General features: G+C 34.4%; 1 protein-coding gene and 1 pseudogene across 1 annotated transcript; both read left to right on the forward strand.

Annotated features, from left to right (window-relative positions):
- The first annotated feature begins 3785 nt into the window (after positions 1 to 3785).
- Positions 3786 to 8462, forward strand: LOC122312735 (annotated as a pseudogene).
- A 7054-nt stretch (positions 8463 to 15516) lies between these two features.
- On the forward strand, positions 15517 to 16754 carry LOC122313848. The gene is made up of 3 exons (XM_043129123.1): positions 15517 to 15990; positions 16087 to 16178; positions 16329 to 16754. Exons 1-3 carry the CDS (start codon positions 15666 to 15668, stop codon positions 16611 to 16613), a joined length of 702 nt encoding a protein of 233 aa, XP_042985057.1. The 5' UTR covers positions 15517 to 15665; the 3' UTR covers positions 16614 to 16754.
- Positions 16755 to 17331: the final 577 nt, after the last annotated feature.

A 17331-nucleotide genomic window follows, 5' to 3' on the forward strand; every position in this document is an offset into this window, starting at 1 on the left:
AATCAGAGTTATCGTTGGCACTTATGTCCTCCATTCCCATGTCTTCATGAATTGGGCTATGGTCAATGAAGACATCATCGTCAACTGGTTGGGACGGTTGAAGACGCGAGAGGTGTTCTACGTCTACGGGCAAATGCTCTTCATCGACTCGGTTCAAGGGTTCAAGGGCTTCATCGGCATCTTGGACAGGGGGATAGTTGGAGTGAATATAGTGCTCCTCGTCTTCAACAATATTATCTAGTTTGCACTTTTATTTATTTAGTTCTTCAATTAAAATTTTTTTAGAAAATTATCTTTTCAAGTGTTTTAAAATAATTTTTATTTAAATCTGGGCAATTTAAATATGAGATCAGAACTTTTTTTTTGAAAAAAGTGCTATAATTTTTTTTTTTAAAGTTATAGAGATTTTTGTGTGAAATTTGTTTTTTTTTTTCAAAACCAGGATTGAATCCGGGTATAACCCGGATATCCGGGATTAAAGACCCAAAATAAAAATTTCTGGATATCCGGATTCAATCCCGTTATCCGCCCCTATTGAGTCCGGGTTCAATCCGGGCGGATAACTGACCGAAAGGATCCGGATCCGGATGCACACACCTAAAATTTCTTATGGGTTACGACGCTGAAATAGGATGCAATGGTTTACATGTTAGAAAGTCCATTGGCTGAAATGTTTACTTCGGAACAAGTTACAGATTGGGTTACAAATCTGTAACCTCTAGGTGGAGTTTTACAAGGTTGGTGAACCAGCCTCAGATATATTATATTCAGCAGAGGAACAAGATCAGTACAAATACATGACTAGTGAATATATGTTGACGTGATAACTATGGGCACGAGAGGAGAATCATATATGGGAATCTGGAATTGTATATATCAGTCCTTGACAATCATTATACTAATGACTGATATGCAAGTGTCTAGTAAAACCACCGATTGAATATGTGTATGATAATCACCTAATCATACACATAGGCCAGTAAAATTATAATGAGTAAGATTTAGGAAATTGTTTGAAATGGCTAACCCGGTTAAACCATCTAGTTTAACCAATATTCAGTTATACAGGAGGGCAGGAAATGATAGTAAAGATATGTCCTCCAACTAGATGTCTTCAAATCCACCCAATAAAAAATTAAACGATGGCTCTGAAAAAGCAAGTAAAACCAAGAAGAGCACAACAAAGAAACAGAATACATAATATAACATATGTAACACAAATAAGTTTCATGAAAAAACTTTCTGCAAAGAAGCCCCTCATCCAAAACATCAAAGAAAACGCAAAAAACATCATGTACGTGTTACAACAGGATGTTTAAACTTATATATACAAACACTTAATTATATATAACATTAATTCAGATAAAATAGCTACACATGGAACAAGGGACAAAACAGTTAAACATGAACGCTGAATTAACAATACTGATGGGTATAAAATCACTCGAAATAAGATACAAATATGTAAAATTAAATAGATATGAGCAAAGAACCAATAAGTTTTGTGTGGTGGTTATATTATATACTTTCAAAATGTACAAATGATAGAAAAGGCATACTTTTGATATATGCCTTTATGTATGACATGGTTTAGTATATTATTTGCTTTGGGGCATGGGGGGAATTAGTGTCAAATATCAATTCCATTGTTTTGTCCAGATGCGTCAATCTTCCTCAAAAAGGGGCATTGACTTAAGGGTTACGATATCACCATGCTCAAAACTGTTAGGTTCACTTGAAATAGTGGTCATTTGGTGGCTTGAATTTGTCCTAATACGAAGTGAATAGTGGAATATGTTGTTATGAAACAATAGTACTTCCTAACTTTTGCTGCTTACTAATTATATATCCATTGCTCAAATAATTACAGATCCAAAGCTCTATCTAAAAGCTCATGCACAGCACTTTTTCCACAAATTCGAACCTGAGTAGATTTAACTTTGATTGCCTTGTTACATGCCCCCCCACACACACATATATGTTGGTTATTTGTTGGTTGATTTCAAACGCATTATATATGGGGTAAAAGGGTAGTTATTATATGTGAAAGAAGCTCAAAAAGAAAAGGAAAGATAGAAGAATATTGACGTTTGGATCTACTAATAGTACTGCACTAGTACGAGCTACCTCAAGTCAAATCGCTAGAAATTAGGGCAAATGAATTGAATTTTGTGTATATATGGATCATGAACTTAGGGTAATAGTCCTTGCATGGCGGGGGCCCCATGGGTTTGACATTTCTTATATACTTGATATAGATGATGATCTAGCTAATCTATTAATTTATCCTTTTAAGTGTTCGATTTAATTCATGCTAGCTCAATTTGCATTTGTGCTAAATCGTAAATATGAAGATGTTGAACTCAAGATTTCAAGTTTCATGTGATTATAAATCTACACATGGATTTTGATGATAACAAATGAATTCAAAGAATAAAGAAGTCTCAAGCTCAAGTTGTCTACACAATGGAGTCAAGCACATCAAGGAAACAAGCATGAGCAAGAAGGGAACAAGTTCACATTAAAATTATAGAGTAATGTTGTAAATCTCTTCAAAATTCGAAATTAGGATTAATGCTCAAAATTAATATTTTATCATAAAGCATTAAAATACATTTTCCACATGTGCATGAATATTTTTGAAAATTAAATTTGAAAATTTTGAAAGATGATTGATTGTCATCTTTTGCATGTGCATGCCTTGATTAAAGGGTTGAACTTTGAAAATATTAAAGATGATTGATTGTCATCTTTCACATGTGCATGTTTTATTTGAATATTTTCAAAAGTGATTGATGCTTTTTTAGACTTATACAAAAAGTAAAAGATTAGGTTTGAATTTTTTGAAAATGAAAGTGTGCTCATTTTGTCATATGCCAAAAGTAAAAGATTAGGTTTGATTTTTTTGAAAAAGTGAATGATGTTGTCTTTGACAATTGAGAAAGAAGAACCTTTTATTTGAATTCTTTGAAAAGTGAATGATGTTGTCTTTGACAATTGAAAAAGAAGAACCTTTTATTTGAATTTTTTGAAAAAGTGAATGATGTTGTCTTTGACATGTGAATCTTTTTAAATTTGAATATGAAGTCTCATATGCCTATAAATAGATCATTTGAGAGCTTCACATTCACAACACCAAGAGCATACAACATTCATTCAAAGCTTTCATTCTCTCTTCTCTAAACATTGAGCCTTAATCCTTGTTCATTTTGAGAGATATAGCTTGCGCTGTATTGTTCTTATTTCACTCGTTGAGGAGTGTTTTCTGATAACCTACCCACTATCAGCTTTTGTATCAGAAAAAGGGTGTGTATAACCCTTGTGTGTGTAGAAAGTATTCTACACAGGGAATAGTTGAATCACCACGTGTAAGGTGATTGCAAGTGTAGAGGGTGTTCTACACGGATCCTTTGTAGCGGTGTTGTTCAAAGGTGTAATAGGTTTCTATCTCCACCTGAAGGAGGTTGAATAGTGAATTTGGGAATCCTCAAGGGGTAGCTTGAGGCGAGGAGGTAGGCAGTGGGGCCGAACCTCGTTAACATACTGAGTTTGCTTCTCTCTTACCCTTACTCTTTATATTTATTGTTATTTCATATTTTGTTTATATTTTATATTATATATTTGATTTATAATTGTTATTTTTTTAATACAACTCAATTCACCCCCCCTCTTGTGTTAGTCATCTGGGCAACAATTGGTATCAGAGCTAAGAGCTCTATTATAAGATTAACTATCTTTTGAGTTAAGATCTTATGGCTAACATTGCAGCTTCATTTGGTGAAGGTCAATCTAGTAGTCGGCCTCCACTCTTTTGTGGAGATAATTACTCATTCTGGAAAGTTAGAATGAGAATATTTCTTCAAGCTCAAGGTAGAGAAATATGGAAATGTATTGTAAATGGACCTTATATTCCAACAAAAGTGGTTGGTGGAGTAAAGGTCAAAAAGGAAGAAGAAGAGTTTGATCGTGAAGACGATAGACTTTATACTTTAAATTTAACTGCTATGAATTTATTATATAATGCTCTTAATGGAAATGAGTTTAATAGAATAATGAATTGCGCTACGGCAAAGGAAATTTGGGATAACTTGGAAGTAACTTATGAAGGAACTTCGCAAGTCAAGGAATCAAAAATTTATATTCTTACTCATGAATATGAAATGTTTAAGATGAATGATGATGAATCTATTTCTAGTATGCACACTCGTTTTACTAACATCATAAACAGCTTGACAGCTCTTGGCAAAGTTTATTCTAAGGTGGAGATAGTAAGAAAAATTCTCAACTCTTTACCAAAACGTTGGGAATCAAAAGTTACAGCGATTCTTGAAGCTAGAGACCTCAAGAAGCTCGAAGTCAATGAACTCATCGGGTCACTTATCACCCATGAGTACACATTGAAAAGAGGAGAAGAAGAAGGAAAGCCAAAGAAGAGCTTAGCACTTAAAGCTGTTCCTCATGAAAGTGAAAGTGATGAAGATGAGGAAAATGACGATAAAGATGAAGAAGTTGCGATGATAACAAGAAGAATTCAGAGGTTCTTGAAGAAAAATAGAACTCCTCCGAGGAAATCTTTCAAAAAGTTTTCCAAGAAAGATTCAGGTAAAAACGACACTTTAATTTGTTATAAATGCAATAAACCTGGTCATATCAAGCCAGATTGTCCTCTGCTAAAGAAAGATCAAAACAAGGGCAAGAAAGCAATGAAAGCTACATGGGATGATGATTCAAGTAGCTCAGATAGTGAAGCAAGCAATGAAGAATCAGCAAATCTTTGTCTTATGGCTAAAGATGACATTGAGGTAACAAATCTTGATAATATTGAAAATCCTTCGTATGAAGAATTGCAAAATGTTTTAGAAGAGATTTATGAGGAATTTGAAAAATTGGGTATCAAGTATACTGCTTTGAAAAAGAAAAATTTTTCTTTAACAAACGAAATTGAAATTTTAAGAAAAGAAAGTATCATTTTGAAAGATGAAAATCTTGAATTGAATAAGAAGAAAACCGATTTAGAAAATATTGTTGAAAACTTTACGAATGGAAAAAGAAATTTTGAAAAACTTCTTGGTAGTCAAAGATGTGTTTTTGACAAGGCAGGTTTGGGATATATGCCAAAACAAAAATACAAACCTTATAAAAATTTCTTTGATAATCATTCTACCTCAAAGGCTAATATTCAAAATTCTTTTCATAAAAATAATTTTGTCAAAAAAGGATATTATTATAATCATTCAAGTTTTTCATATATGTCACATGCTATTTGTAATTTTTGTAATAGAAATGGTCATAATTATCATACTTGTCCTATTAGAAGAAATCATACAATGACTATTAGGGCCATATGGGTACCTAAAAATCTTGTTTCTTCTAATACTAATAAATAAAGGACCCAAAGAACTTGGGTACCAAGAAAAATCATTTTAATTGTTTTTATAGGTATGCATGAAGTCATCCACAAGCAAAAATAAGTGGTTTTTAGATAGTGGATGTTCAAGACACATGACGGGAGACAAGACTAAGTTCTTTGATCTTAGATCTAAAGAAGAAGCACACGTGACATTTGGAGACAACTCGAAAGGGAAGATCGTGGGAATAGGTAAAATTGGTAATGAATCTTCTCTCATAATTGAAGATGTTCTACTTGTTGAAGGTTTAAAACATAATCTTTTGAGCATAAGTCAATTATGTGATAAAGGATTTACAGTTACTTTTAAAATGGATAAATGCATTATTTTGAATGATCATGATTGTAATATTTGTTTTATTGCTTTTAGAAACAATAATGTTTATACAATTGATTTTGAAGAAATTACCTCACAAGATGCTATTTGCTTGTCAGTTCAAAATGAAACTAGTTGGTTATGGCATAGAAGATTAGGTCATGCCAACATGGAACTTATTTCCAAACTTTCAAAAAATGATCTTGTGAGAGGTTTACCAAAAACATATTTTCTTAAAGACAAAATTGTGATGCATGTCAATTTGGTAAACAAACAAAAACTTCTTTTAAAACTAAGAAACATATTTCCACTACTAGACCATTGCAACTGATACACATGGATCTTTTTGGACCAAATAGAGTTGCAAGTCTAGGAGGAAAATATTATGCATTTGTTATTGTTGATGATTTCTCTAGATATACTTGGGTCATCTTTCTTGCTCATAAAGATGAGGCACATAATGCCTTTACCAAGTTATGCAAGAGAATTCAAAATGAAAAGGGCTATACTATTTCAAGTATCCGAAGTGATAGGGGAAAAGAGTTTGTTAATAAAAATATTGAAACATTTTGTGATGAAAACGGTTTTATTCATAATTTTTCTGCTCCTCGAACTCCTCAACAAAATGGGGTAGTAGAGAGGAAAAATAGATCTCTTCAAGAGATGGCAAGAACAATGCTCAATGAGAACAACTTGCCTAGTTATTTTTGGGCCGAAGCGGTAAGTACTGCATGTTATGTTATAAATAGAGTTATGTTAAGGTCTAAATTAGATAAAACCCCCTATGAGCTTTGGAATGAGAAAAAGCCCAACATTGGTTACTTTCATGTATTTGGATGCAAATGTTTTATTTTGAATGACAGAGATAATTTAGGCAAGTTTGATGCAAAATCTGATGAAGGTATTTTTCTCGGGTATTCTACTAATAGTAAAGCTTATAGAGTATTCAACAAAAAGACTTTAACTGTACAAGAATCTATGCATATAGTATTTGATGAATCTAATTCTCCACTCTCCAAGAAATCTATTGATGAAGAAATAGAAGGTATAAATAACACAGAAAGTCTCAATCTCAACAAAGAGAAAGCAATAGAGGAAGTTCAACATGGAGCCATCAGGAAAGATCATCAAAATTTAATACAAGATGCAACCAAACAGTGGAAATTTGTGAAAGATCATCCAGTGGAACAAATTTTGGGAGAACCTTCACAAGGTGTAAGTACTCGATCATCTCTTAGAAATATTTGTAATCATACTGCTTTTCTATCTCAAATTGAACCCAAAAATATTGATGACGCACTTCTTGATGAATCTTGGATTCTAGCTATGCAAGAAGAGTTGAATCAATTTGAAAGAAATGATGTTTGGACACTTGTTCCTAGACCCAAAAATTATACTATTATTGGAACAAAATGGGTTTTTAGAAACAAGAAAGATGAGTCTGGAGTCATTACTAGAAATAAGGCTCGACTTGTAGCCCAAGGTTTTAATCAAGAAGAAGGAATCGATTATGATGAGACATATGCACCTGTCGCAAGATTAGAAGCTATTCGAATGCTACTTGCATATGCTTGTTATAAAGATTTCAAACTTTTTCAAATGGATGTTAAAAGTGCTTTCTTAAATGGTTTTATAAATGAAGAGGTATATGTTGAGCAACCTCCAGGTTTTGAAAATCATATTTCCCCAAATCATGTTTTCAAACTCACAAAAGCACTATATGGACTTAAACAAGCTCCTAGAGCTTGGTACGAGAGACTCAGTGGTTTCTTGATTGAAAAAGGTTTTTCAAGAGGAAAAATCGACACAACTCTTTTCATTAAATATGAAAATGATGATATTCTTTTGATTCAGATTTATGTTGATGATATAATATTCGGTGCTACTAATGAAAATATGTGTCAAGTTTTTGCTAAGACTATGCAGGAAGAATTTGAGATGAGCATGATGGGTGAACTTACATTCTTTCTCGGATTGCAAATTAAGCAAGCAAAAAGTGGGACATTCATCAATCAATCAAAATATATTAAGGAATTACTGAAGAAGTTTGGGATGGAAAATGCTAAGGAAATTGGAACACCAATGAGCCCATCAACTAAACTTGATAAAGATGAATCCGGTAAGCCAGTTGACTCGAAGATATATCGAGGTATGATTGGTAGCTTATTATATTTAACAGCCAGTAGACCAGATATTATGTTTAGTGTGTGCTTATGTGCACGTTTTCAATCATCTCCAAAAGAATCACATTTAATTGCAGTTAAGCGCATTCTTAGATATCTTAGTGGTACAATTAACCTAGGGTTATGGTACCCTAAGCACACATCTTTCGATCTAATCAGCTACACAGATGCAGATTATGCTGGCTGTAAAATAGATCGAAAAAGCACTAGTGGAGCATGCCATTTCTTAGGTCATGCATTAGTTTCCTGGTTTAGTAAAAAACAAAATTCTGTTGCACTATCTACTGCTGAGGCAGAATATGTTGCTGCGGGTAGTTGTTGTGCTCAAGTTCTCTACATGAAGCAACAACTTGAAGATTTTAAACTCATGTATAATCACATTCCAATCAAATGTGATAATACAAGTGCTATAAATCTTTCAAAGAACCCAATACAACATTCTAGAACTAAGCATATTGAAATAAGGTATCATTTTCTTCGAGATCATGTGCAAAAAGGTGATATAATGTTAGAGTTCACAAACACACACGATCAGTTAGCAGATATTTTCACAAAACCTTTACCAGAAGATAGATTATGTATGATCAGAAGAGAAATAGGTATGATGCATGCTATGAATATCTCTTAAAAGATAGACCAGAGTCAATAAAAATAGAGATAGATTTTTTTTAATACTTTTACATAAATTTGAGATTCTTAGCCTCATGTTTGAGACGCTCATTCTCTTCATACAATATCATGTCATTCTTATTCATGGGAACCGGCAAGCGGAATGAAGAATCTAATAAAGATTTCAACTGTTTATTCTTCTGCCGAATGATTCCTTCCCTTGTGTGAGACTCTTGAACAATTTGTTGAAGTACAACAATTTGTTCTTTGAGCTTTTCAACTTCGTGATTTTTGGCTTGTAGCCGCTGAGAAAAAGCCACAATAGAGGAAGAGTAGCGAGTCCCAAGACTCACCAAGTCATAAATAGCATCAGAATCTGACTTATTAGTCAGATTATTATTTTCTTGCTGCAACATGGCACCAATGGTAGCTGCAGAAAGAACATGAGGTTGGGATGCAGAATGCCTCATGGATGGATCTAGAGAAATGTTAGAAGAATGAGCCATTGAGAAAAGAATAGAAGGCTTAAAACGAGAATGCTGAAGGAATGCAGATGAGTTATAGAGATGAGATGAAAACTTGATGCGGATTAGATGAACTTCAGGACTGATTTTATAGAGATAGCATAAAGAATAAGACAAACTATTTTCTCTTCAAATCTTATTTAGTCAAAAGAAATACAAGATATGCTGGACACACATTGTCAAAAGTTTTCTTACTAAGCCAGCGAGATTAACAGTAGATTGTCCCTATTTTTCTAGTAAACGATGAACCTCTGCTGTTATCTGCCGATGTTGACCTTGTATCTGAACCCTTTCTCGTTCCAGCTCTTCTATTCGTGGTTGCAGATCATGAGCATACCAATCTGCAAATTTTTTCAACTCTTGGTTTTCTTGCTTTAGCCTTTTATTCTCACTATCCTTATTAGCAAGCTTCTGTCGTAACTCAGATATTTGCATGTTAAGATGATCAATCTCACTCACCCTCGCCATTAACCTTCGAGACATGATCGTAACAGAGGCAGCATATTGATTACTGAGCATTCTTGATTCTGCAATAATCTCAGAATCAGCCTTACTAGAAAAACGGTTCACTGCTCCTATCATGGTATTGACGGCCTCAGGAGAGAAGATTGATGATTGATGCGTCAAGGGTTCCTGATTCAAGTCTGGAACATTAGTGGAAGAGAATTGCTCAGCCATTCTATCGTTGTGGAAAAACAGAACTCAGGTCAATAAGTGATTATTTTTTTGGCATCCGATAGATGAAAATGATCATTTTTTTATAGAAACTCGGAGCCTTCAATCCCGTTTGTCAACAACATCAGGCGATTGTTTAAATCTTCAGCCGTATTAAATTCATAGAGTTAGGCCTCGAGGCTTTGCAGCACTTGTCGGGTCACGGACGGCTCCATTTTTCAACTATCTACAGTGACTATTAAACGCATCGTTTTCTTCAGTCCATTTTCTTGTTGCGGATCCTTTTTAATGATGCCAAAAGGGGGAGAAGTGTTAGACTAGAACATTAACATTGTTTAAATTGCTAAACTTGTTATATATGCTTGGAATTATATTTATACTTTTGCTTGAAAAACTAACGCATATTTTCAGGGGGAGCTTAAGTATTAATATAGGTTTCAAGTTCTATCAAATATTTGTCATCATCAAAAAGGGAGAGATTGTTGAACTCAAGATTTCAAGTTTCATGTGATTATAAATCTACACGTGGATTTTGATGATAACAAATGAATTCAAAGAATAAAGAAGTCTCAAGCTCAAGTTGTCTACACAATGGAGTCAAGCACATCAAGGAAACAAGCATGAGCAAGAAGGGAACAAGTTCACATTAAAATTATAGAGTAATGTTGTAAATCTCTTCAAAATTCGAAATTAGGATTAATGCTCAAAATTAATATTTTATCATAAAGCATTAAAATACATTTTCCACATGTGCATGAATATTTTTGAAAATTAAATTTGAAAATTTTGAAAGATGATTGATTGTCATCTTTTGCATGTGCATGCCTTGATTAAAGGGTTGAACTTTGAAAATATTAAAGATGATTGATTGTCCTCTTTCACATGTGCATGTTTTATTTGAATATTTTCAAAAGTGATTGATGCTTTTTTAGACTTATACAAAAAGTAAAAGATTAGGTTTGAATTTTTTGAAAATGAAAGTGTGCTCATTTTGTCATATGCCAAAAGTAAAAGATTAGGTTTGATTTTTTTGAAAAAGTGAATGATGTTGTCTTTGACAATTGAGAAAGAAGAACCTTTTATTTGAATTCTTTGAAAAAGTGAATGATGTTGTCTTTGACAATTGAAAAAGAAGAACCTTTTATTTGAATTTTTTGAAAAAGTGAATGATGTTGTCTTTGACATGTGAATCTTTTTAAATTTGAATATGAAGTCTCATATGCCTATAAATAGATCATTTGAGAGCTTCACATTCACAACACCAAGAGCATACAACATTCATTCAAAGCTTTCATTCTCTCTTCTCTAAACATTGAGCCTTAATCCTTGTTCATTTTGAGAGATATAGCTTGCGCTGTATTGTTCTTATTTCACTCGTTGAGGAGTGTTTTCTGATAACCTACCCACTATCAGCTTTTGTATCAGAAAAATGGTGTGTATAACCCTTGTGTGTGTAGAAAGTATTCTACACAGGGAATAGTTGAATCACCACGTGTAAGGTGATTGTAAGTGTAGAGGGTGTTCTACACGGATCCTTTGTAGCGGTGTTGTTCAAAGGTGTAATAGGTTTCTATCTCCACCTGAAGGAGGTTGAATAGTGAATTTGGGAATCCTCAAGGGGTAGCTTGAGGCGAGGACGTAGGCAGTGGGGCCGAACCTCGTTAACATACTGAGTTTGCTTCTCTCTTACCCTTACTCTTTATATTTATTGTTATTTCATATTTTGTTTATATTTTATATTATATATTTGATTTATAATTGTTATTTTTTTAATACAACTCAATTCACCCCCCCTCTTGTGTTAGTCATCTGGGCAACAGAAGATAAACAACCTTTAATTGTTTATCTTGTTGGATAGAAACTTTTGACATACTAGAATGCCCACATTTCTTGGTCTCTTCACCTTACAGTGACGAACACTAAATCGAGGCGGCCAACTAGGTGGATATGTGAGTCAAAAGAAGAAGATGAGGGAGCCATTGACTTTTAACTGTTACCTGTCTACAGAAATATATAAATGGAGCGTGCATGGTTCTTCTTGAATGCGGATACTGGATGCAGCTTTACTACCCCAGCAATTTGACTTCCCTTCTTTTAATGGGAAACAAAGGTCATAATATATTATGTTATATACAAAATGGATTTGTGTCTCATATATTTTTATTCTTATTATATATGTCATGGCTGCACATTTTCTAAAACTGCATCATCTGCAGGTTCATGGATAAATTAAAACCATTTATTGACATCAACAAGAAGGATTTAAGTCTTGTGCATTGGTTTGGATTCAAACCAATTACCAGACCCATATATTGTACAACCATTCCCTACATTTGTCGTGGAAGTGGCCGTCCATTTTCCTTAAAACAAGTTAAGGATGAAGCTTGACAATGGGGCATATATACAAGCATTTAGAAGGGCTTTTTGGTTAATCAAAGTAGCTAATTTGATTAAGAAAATCTGCCCTACACTCAAGCTCAAAGGAAGTGTTAATTTTTTAAGGATAATCAGTTTACGGACCAGTATTCCCATATTTGCAATATATGCATATATCCTTAATATATATATCTCTGCCCTACATAATATATTTGCAATAAATGCCAGAAACGGTAAGCATGCATATATATACATCTCTATTTTATTTTACACAATCATACCACATCAAATAGAAAGAAAACGAAGGGAGATTCAGCTCAAACCGTACCGTGGCTTGACTTTGCCTCCGTGAGAGCCACACACTTCGGCCTGATGAACTGGGTTATGGAGGCTAGGGCATACCGTGCATGAATTTCGTAGAAATGGCTGAGTGGGTGAGGGAAAGAAGGTGCTTGGGGGTTCCGGGGATGATATAACTGGCGAAGAGGGTGAGCTATGGCTTTAGTACAAAAGGAGGCCAAATCATTGAAATTTGCTCCTTGCGAGTTTGGGGGACGGAGGTGGGAAAGGGGGTAAACGGCTGGGTATAGAAAAGGAAAAACCCTGGCCTTAAAACAGAGACAATCAGAATCGCGCGTAATTAAGAATCGCGCGGTTTCATTAATTACCTTTTGCGGCAACACGAAGTCGTGGGAAATGCCTAGCTCAACTCGTGGCAAATAATTCTGTACTCACGGATTTGTATGCTCTTCATCACGTGCAAAATAGCGATGATGCGATATGGTGGAAAAAAATTAAATTCTGACGTTAAAAGTTTTATGCCACGAAGAATATACATTAATGGATTCTTTTTCCCGTTAGAAGAAAAGGGTGGCATTAAAAGATGAAATTTGTGGGAAAAAACATAATTGCCAGTAAAGTATTTGTCACCACTGTGATCTCATGGTAAATGACATGTTTCACTCCCACAGATTACTCTGGTGACAAAATCACCACTTATTGCCACGATATTGTGTCGTGGAACAAGAACTCGTGGCAATAAGCTGCTTTTCTAGTATGTATATACATACATATATATATATGTATATATATTTATATTTATGTAATGCGGTCTAGCTAGCTATTGGTAACTGTGATCTAGAAGCTTAGATTTCTGAAATTTTTAGTATGGTTGGCTTGTGGAACTATTATGATCAGCCACAAAAAACTATTAAAGTGTTTATAATTTAAATATCCCTCATTTTTTAAAAAAATAAGTTACAATTCACGATCATGTCATGACTAAAATATATAGGACTGTTAATGAATGAGAAATTGATAATGCATAATCTTAATAATTGGTTTTCAAGAGGGGACAAATTGCAAAAGGAGAAGTTGTAGTTTGAGGGGTAAAGTAACATCTTTGGTAGTCTTTATTAGTACTGATCACTACTCAGAAGTGATCGCGCGTACTACGATATGATAGATTGTTTGGGAGCAAATGGGACTTTCCTTGTATAGATAATATATAATTACAACTTTTTATTAACCTTCTTTTATTTGTTGTAACAGTTATGAAAATTAAGGGTGAAAACCGAATGAATTGGTTTGGAAGAAAACTGACACTACCGATTCTGGTCAGTTTTTAGTCAGTTCGACGATTTTTAACCAATTTTGGGTGGCGCGATGAGAGTTTGGGAGAGTGAGAGAGCACCGAGAGGGAAGTGCGATTAGAGAGATGGGATGGCCAGACCTAATGGAGGTCGGTGGAGTGAGACTAGTGTGTGATTGCGACGTGAGAGAGAAAAATCTTGGGCCGGTGGATGCAGCTGCATGAAAGAGGAGAGAAAGACGGTGTGAAATGAGACTCTAAGAGGAAATGATATGAAGAAGAGGGGAGGGGAAGACTAGGTTAAACCATAATCCAAAACAATGTCGTTTGATGCATTAAACCAAAAAACTTCATTTCTTCTTCTTATTATTTGTTCTAAGAGCTTTGCTACATATAAGCCCACATATCACAGACCATACTTTTTATTTTATTTCTTAAAATTTTCTCTATTTTTAAAATTTTTTTTTGGGTTTATTTTTCTTAAACTAATTAAATTTTTTTACTTATTATCCATATACTAAATATTTGGTAAAAGATAAAAAAAAGTGTGGTACATGGTGTGTGGGCTTATGTTTATTTTATTTTTATTTTTCTAAAGCTTAGTTATAAAACGATGTCATTTGGTGTATTATTAAACCAAACATCATTTGATATTAATATATATTTTTTAAATCATAACTGTAAAACGACATAGTTTAATTCACTTAAGTTAAATGGTATTGTTTTGTATAAAAATATAATAAAAATATATATTATATTGGTCGGTATGTCAGTTTGAATACGGTTTAAACCTACGGAACCAAATCAACTAATATTAATTTTTAACATTTTCTACTATTGGCCGACCGGTTCTCTATCAGTTTCGGCTAATTCCAATTGGTTACGGTCAATCTCTTCAGTTTTTGTACAGCCCTAATGAAAATAATAATAACAAAATATGTGAGTCTTCAACTTTATTATGAAAGAACAAAATTGACTTTGATTCATTTTCTCGGATAGATCCCTAAATCAAAGGAATTTTTTATCAATTAATTCTTTTATAATTGGCCACCGGAAATTATCATCTTGCTATTTTATTTATTTATTATAATTTGAATGTCCTAGACCCCTTAATTGGTTTATGAACATTAGCGTACTGAATTACTGGATAGGGGTCCTTTTGGGATTTCAGTTGCCGGCCAGTTCATGTCATGGAACTGCATGTTAGAATCTGCCTAATTAGTTCATCGCACAATTGTTCTTGTCCAATGGAAAATAAAAAAATATGTATATGTATATAAATATCATTACAACAGGAATGTTTTTTTAACGAAAGTTTCCATTAAAAACATCATTTTTATTGCAAACAATCTTTGAGATGAAAATGACATTCTTTGGGATGAAAAATTTCATCTAAAAAAACATTTTTGTTGTAATATTTATGTATAAAGAAATGATATTTACAATCTTAAAAGATGTAAGTCTCGTACACATCTTTTAAAAAAAATGATTAAATATAAAATTTACATAAAAAATTAATTTTTTAACGTTGAACCCGACACTTTTTTAAAGGTAGTGGACGGGATTTGCACTATACGTGTGTGTGTTGGTGGTCTGAGAGAGAAACTCTACAATTAGCTGAACTATGTCTTGTTAAGATGCTAGTAGAAGAGGAAAAGCACCTTAACAATACAACCAGAACTGAACTGAACGTACAGCTGGAATTAGAAGGGATGGCCCTATGGCTTCATGACAAGCACGTTCAGGAATTAGTCCCCACACACGGGGAAATATAAAGGAACAAAGAACTGACATGAATCATGATTAAGAGTAAAAGAAAGAAAGGGGTAAAACATGAAAAGAAAGGAAAAGAAAAGGGAAAGCTAGCAAAGCAGAAATCAACCGTGGACCAGAGCAACATTAATATCTAGAAATTTGTTATCCTCTTCTGCTGCTTCTTATAATAATTGGCGCTTCACTTTCACTCAAGAGCCTATCTCAGGAGATGGCCAAAGCAGGCACAAAGTTACCGAGTTTCTGTCTAAACAGAATTAGGCCTCATGCTAGAGTTCGTTCCCCTCCTGTACATTCTAAGCCTGTGAATGTCATGAGTTCCAACAAATCTGATAAAAAAAGTGAGAATCCTGGTACTGTCAAAGAAGAAGAATCAGGTGATGGGGTGAAACCCGGATTGGTGATTAGTAGGAGAATAATGGTTGTGGTTGATTCCAGCCTTGAAGCTAAGGGAGCTTTACAATGGGCACTCTCCCACACGGTTCAGATCGAGGACACTGTTATTCTTCTTTGCTTAACAAAGCCTTCTAAGCAAGGTTTGATTCTTCTTCTAACTCTTACTTTTCTTCATGTAAGTTGACTGATTTATTCAGTAAATTAGAGTATAGTTTGGTTTTGAATATTTCTCACAGGCTGCAGTCAAGGGTCCAGCAAGAAGATTGTTCCAAGGAGTTATGAATTCATTGACTCGTTGAGAAAACTGTGCCAGTCGAAGAAACCTGAGGTGGGTACATTACAGTTGAGCTCCTTGATCCTTTTTTGTATAAATTTCAAAAATTCATTACTTGCTATACTATATACCTGTAAATAAGCCATATCCATGGACTAGACTGGCATATCTTTGAATGGCACTTCACTTGCTTATCATTTATAGGTGAGGCTTGAGGTGGCAGTTGTGGAAGGGAGGGAAAAAGGACCTGCTATAGTGGAAGAAGCAAGAAAACAGGGGGTGTCGATGCTGGTTTTAGGGCAGAAGAAACGCTCCACAACATGGCGCCTTATGATGATGTGGGCAGGCAAACGGGTCACAGGTGGAATTGTAGAGTACTGTATCCATAATGCTGATTGCTTGGCAATTGCAGTGAGGAGGAAAAGCAAGAAGCTTGGAGGGTATTTGATCACCACCAAGCGTCAGAAAGATTTCTGGCTCTTGGCTTAAGCAGTTTAAGTGTGTGTTAATCTGTTACAGATTGTGATTCCTATACACCTAAACACCTTCTACAACTCGGAGAAAGACATAGTTTGTGGCCAAACATTAAATACGTTGAGATTCGTATGTTATATCTATCTCTCTTCGAAATATAGAAGGCTTTTGGCTAGAAAATTATAAGGAATCCTAATAATCTGTTACGTGAGTCTTGCCGAGACCATAAAGAATAGTCTAAACTTACCACAATGAATATGTATTTGTCTGTAAATGATAATGAAAAGGGGATTGTTTGTGAATGAAAAAGTATGCAGTGCCATTATTAATTTAGGCCATTTGCTACGTACTATGGCTAAGGGAAAGACAGCGGGGTCCCATGGGCTCCTTTAGGGTCTCTTCAGGATGCTACATTAGTAGCTAAAGGCACATGGTTGCAGACCTTTTCTTCTAAATTTGACAAGTTGAGGGGACTGTTGGTTGTCCTTGGCTGTCACAGTTCTCACCTTCATCATCATACATGACTTCGTTGCTGCAACTCTATGTAGCCATGCATGCCATTATGCCAACTTGTGAAATTCAGCTTGAGTTAGAACATGATTGTACGAGGATCTGAGGAAACATCCAGAACATACAATACATTGAGTTAGATAATCCTCATGACTTACCTAAGATTGGAGCTATTTCCTTTTTGCTTTTTGCACTACTACTACTTGCGTTTGGTCTCTGGAAA

The sequence above is a fragment of the Carya illinoinensis genome, chromosome 6, assembly GCF_018687715.1.
Source record: "Carya illinoinensis cultivar Pawnee chromosome 6, C.illinoinensisPawnee_v1, whole genome shotgun sequence".
NCBI classification, from domain to species: domain Eukaryota; kingdom Viridiplantae; phylum Streptophyta; class Magnoliopsida; order Fagales; family Juglandaceae; genus Carya; species Carya illinoinensis.

What these genes read in the sequence shown, in the direction of transcription:
- LOC122313848 (XM_043129123.1), top strand. Translation starts at nt 15,666, where the DNA reads ATGGCCAAAGCAGGCACAAAGTTACCGAGTTTCTGTCTAAACAGAATT. An exon ending in AACAAAGCCTTCTAAGCAAG is followed by an intron (nt 15,991 to 16,086) that starts GTTTGATTCTTC and finishes TATTTCTCACAG; the next exon opens with GCTGCAGTCAAGGGTCCAGC. An exon ending in GCCAGTCGAAGAAACCTGAG is followed by an intron (nt 16,179 to 16,328) that starts GTGGGTACATTA and finishes TATCATTTATAG; the next exon opens with GTGAGGCTTGAGGTGGCAGT.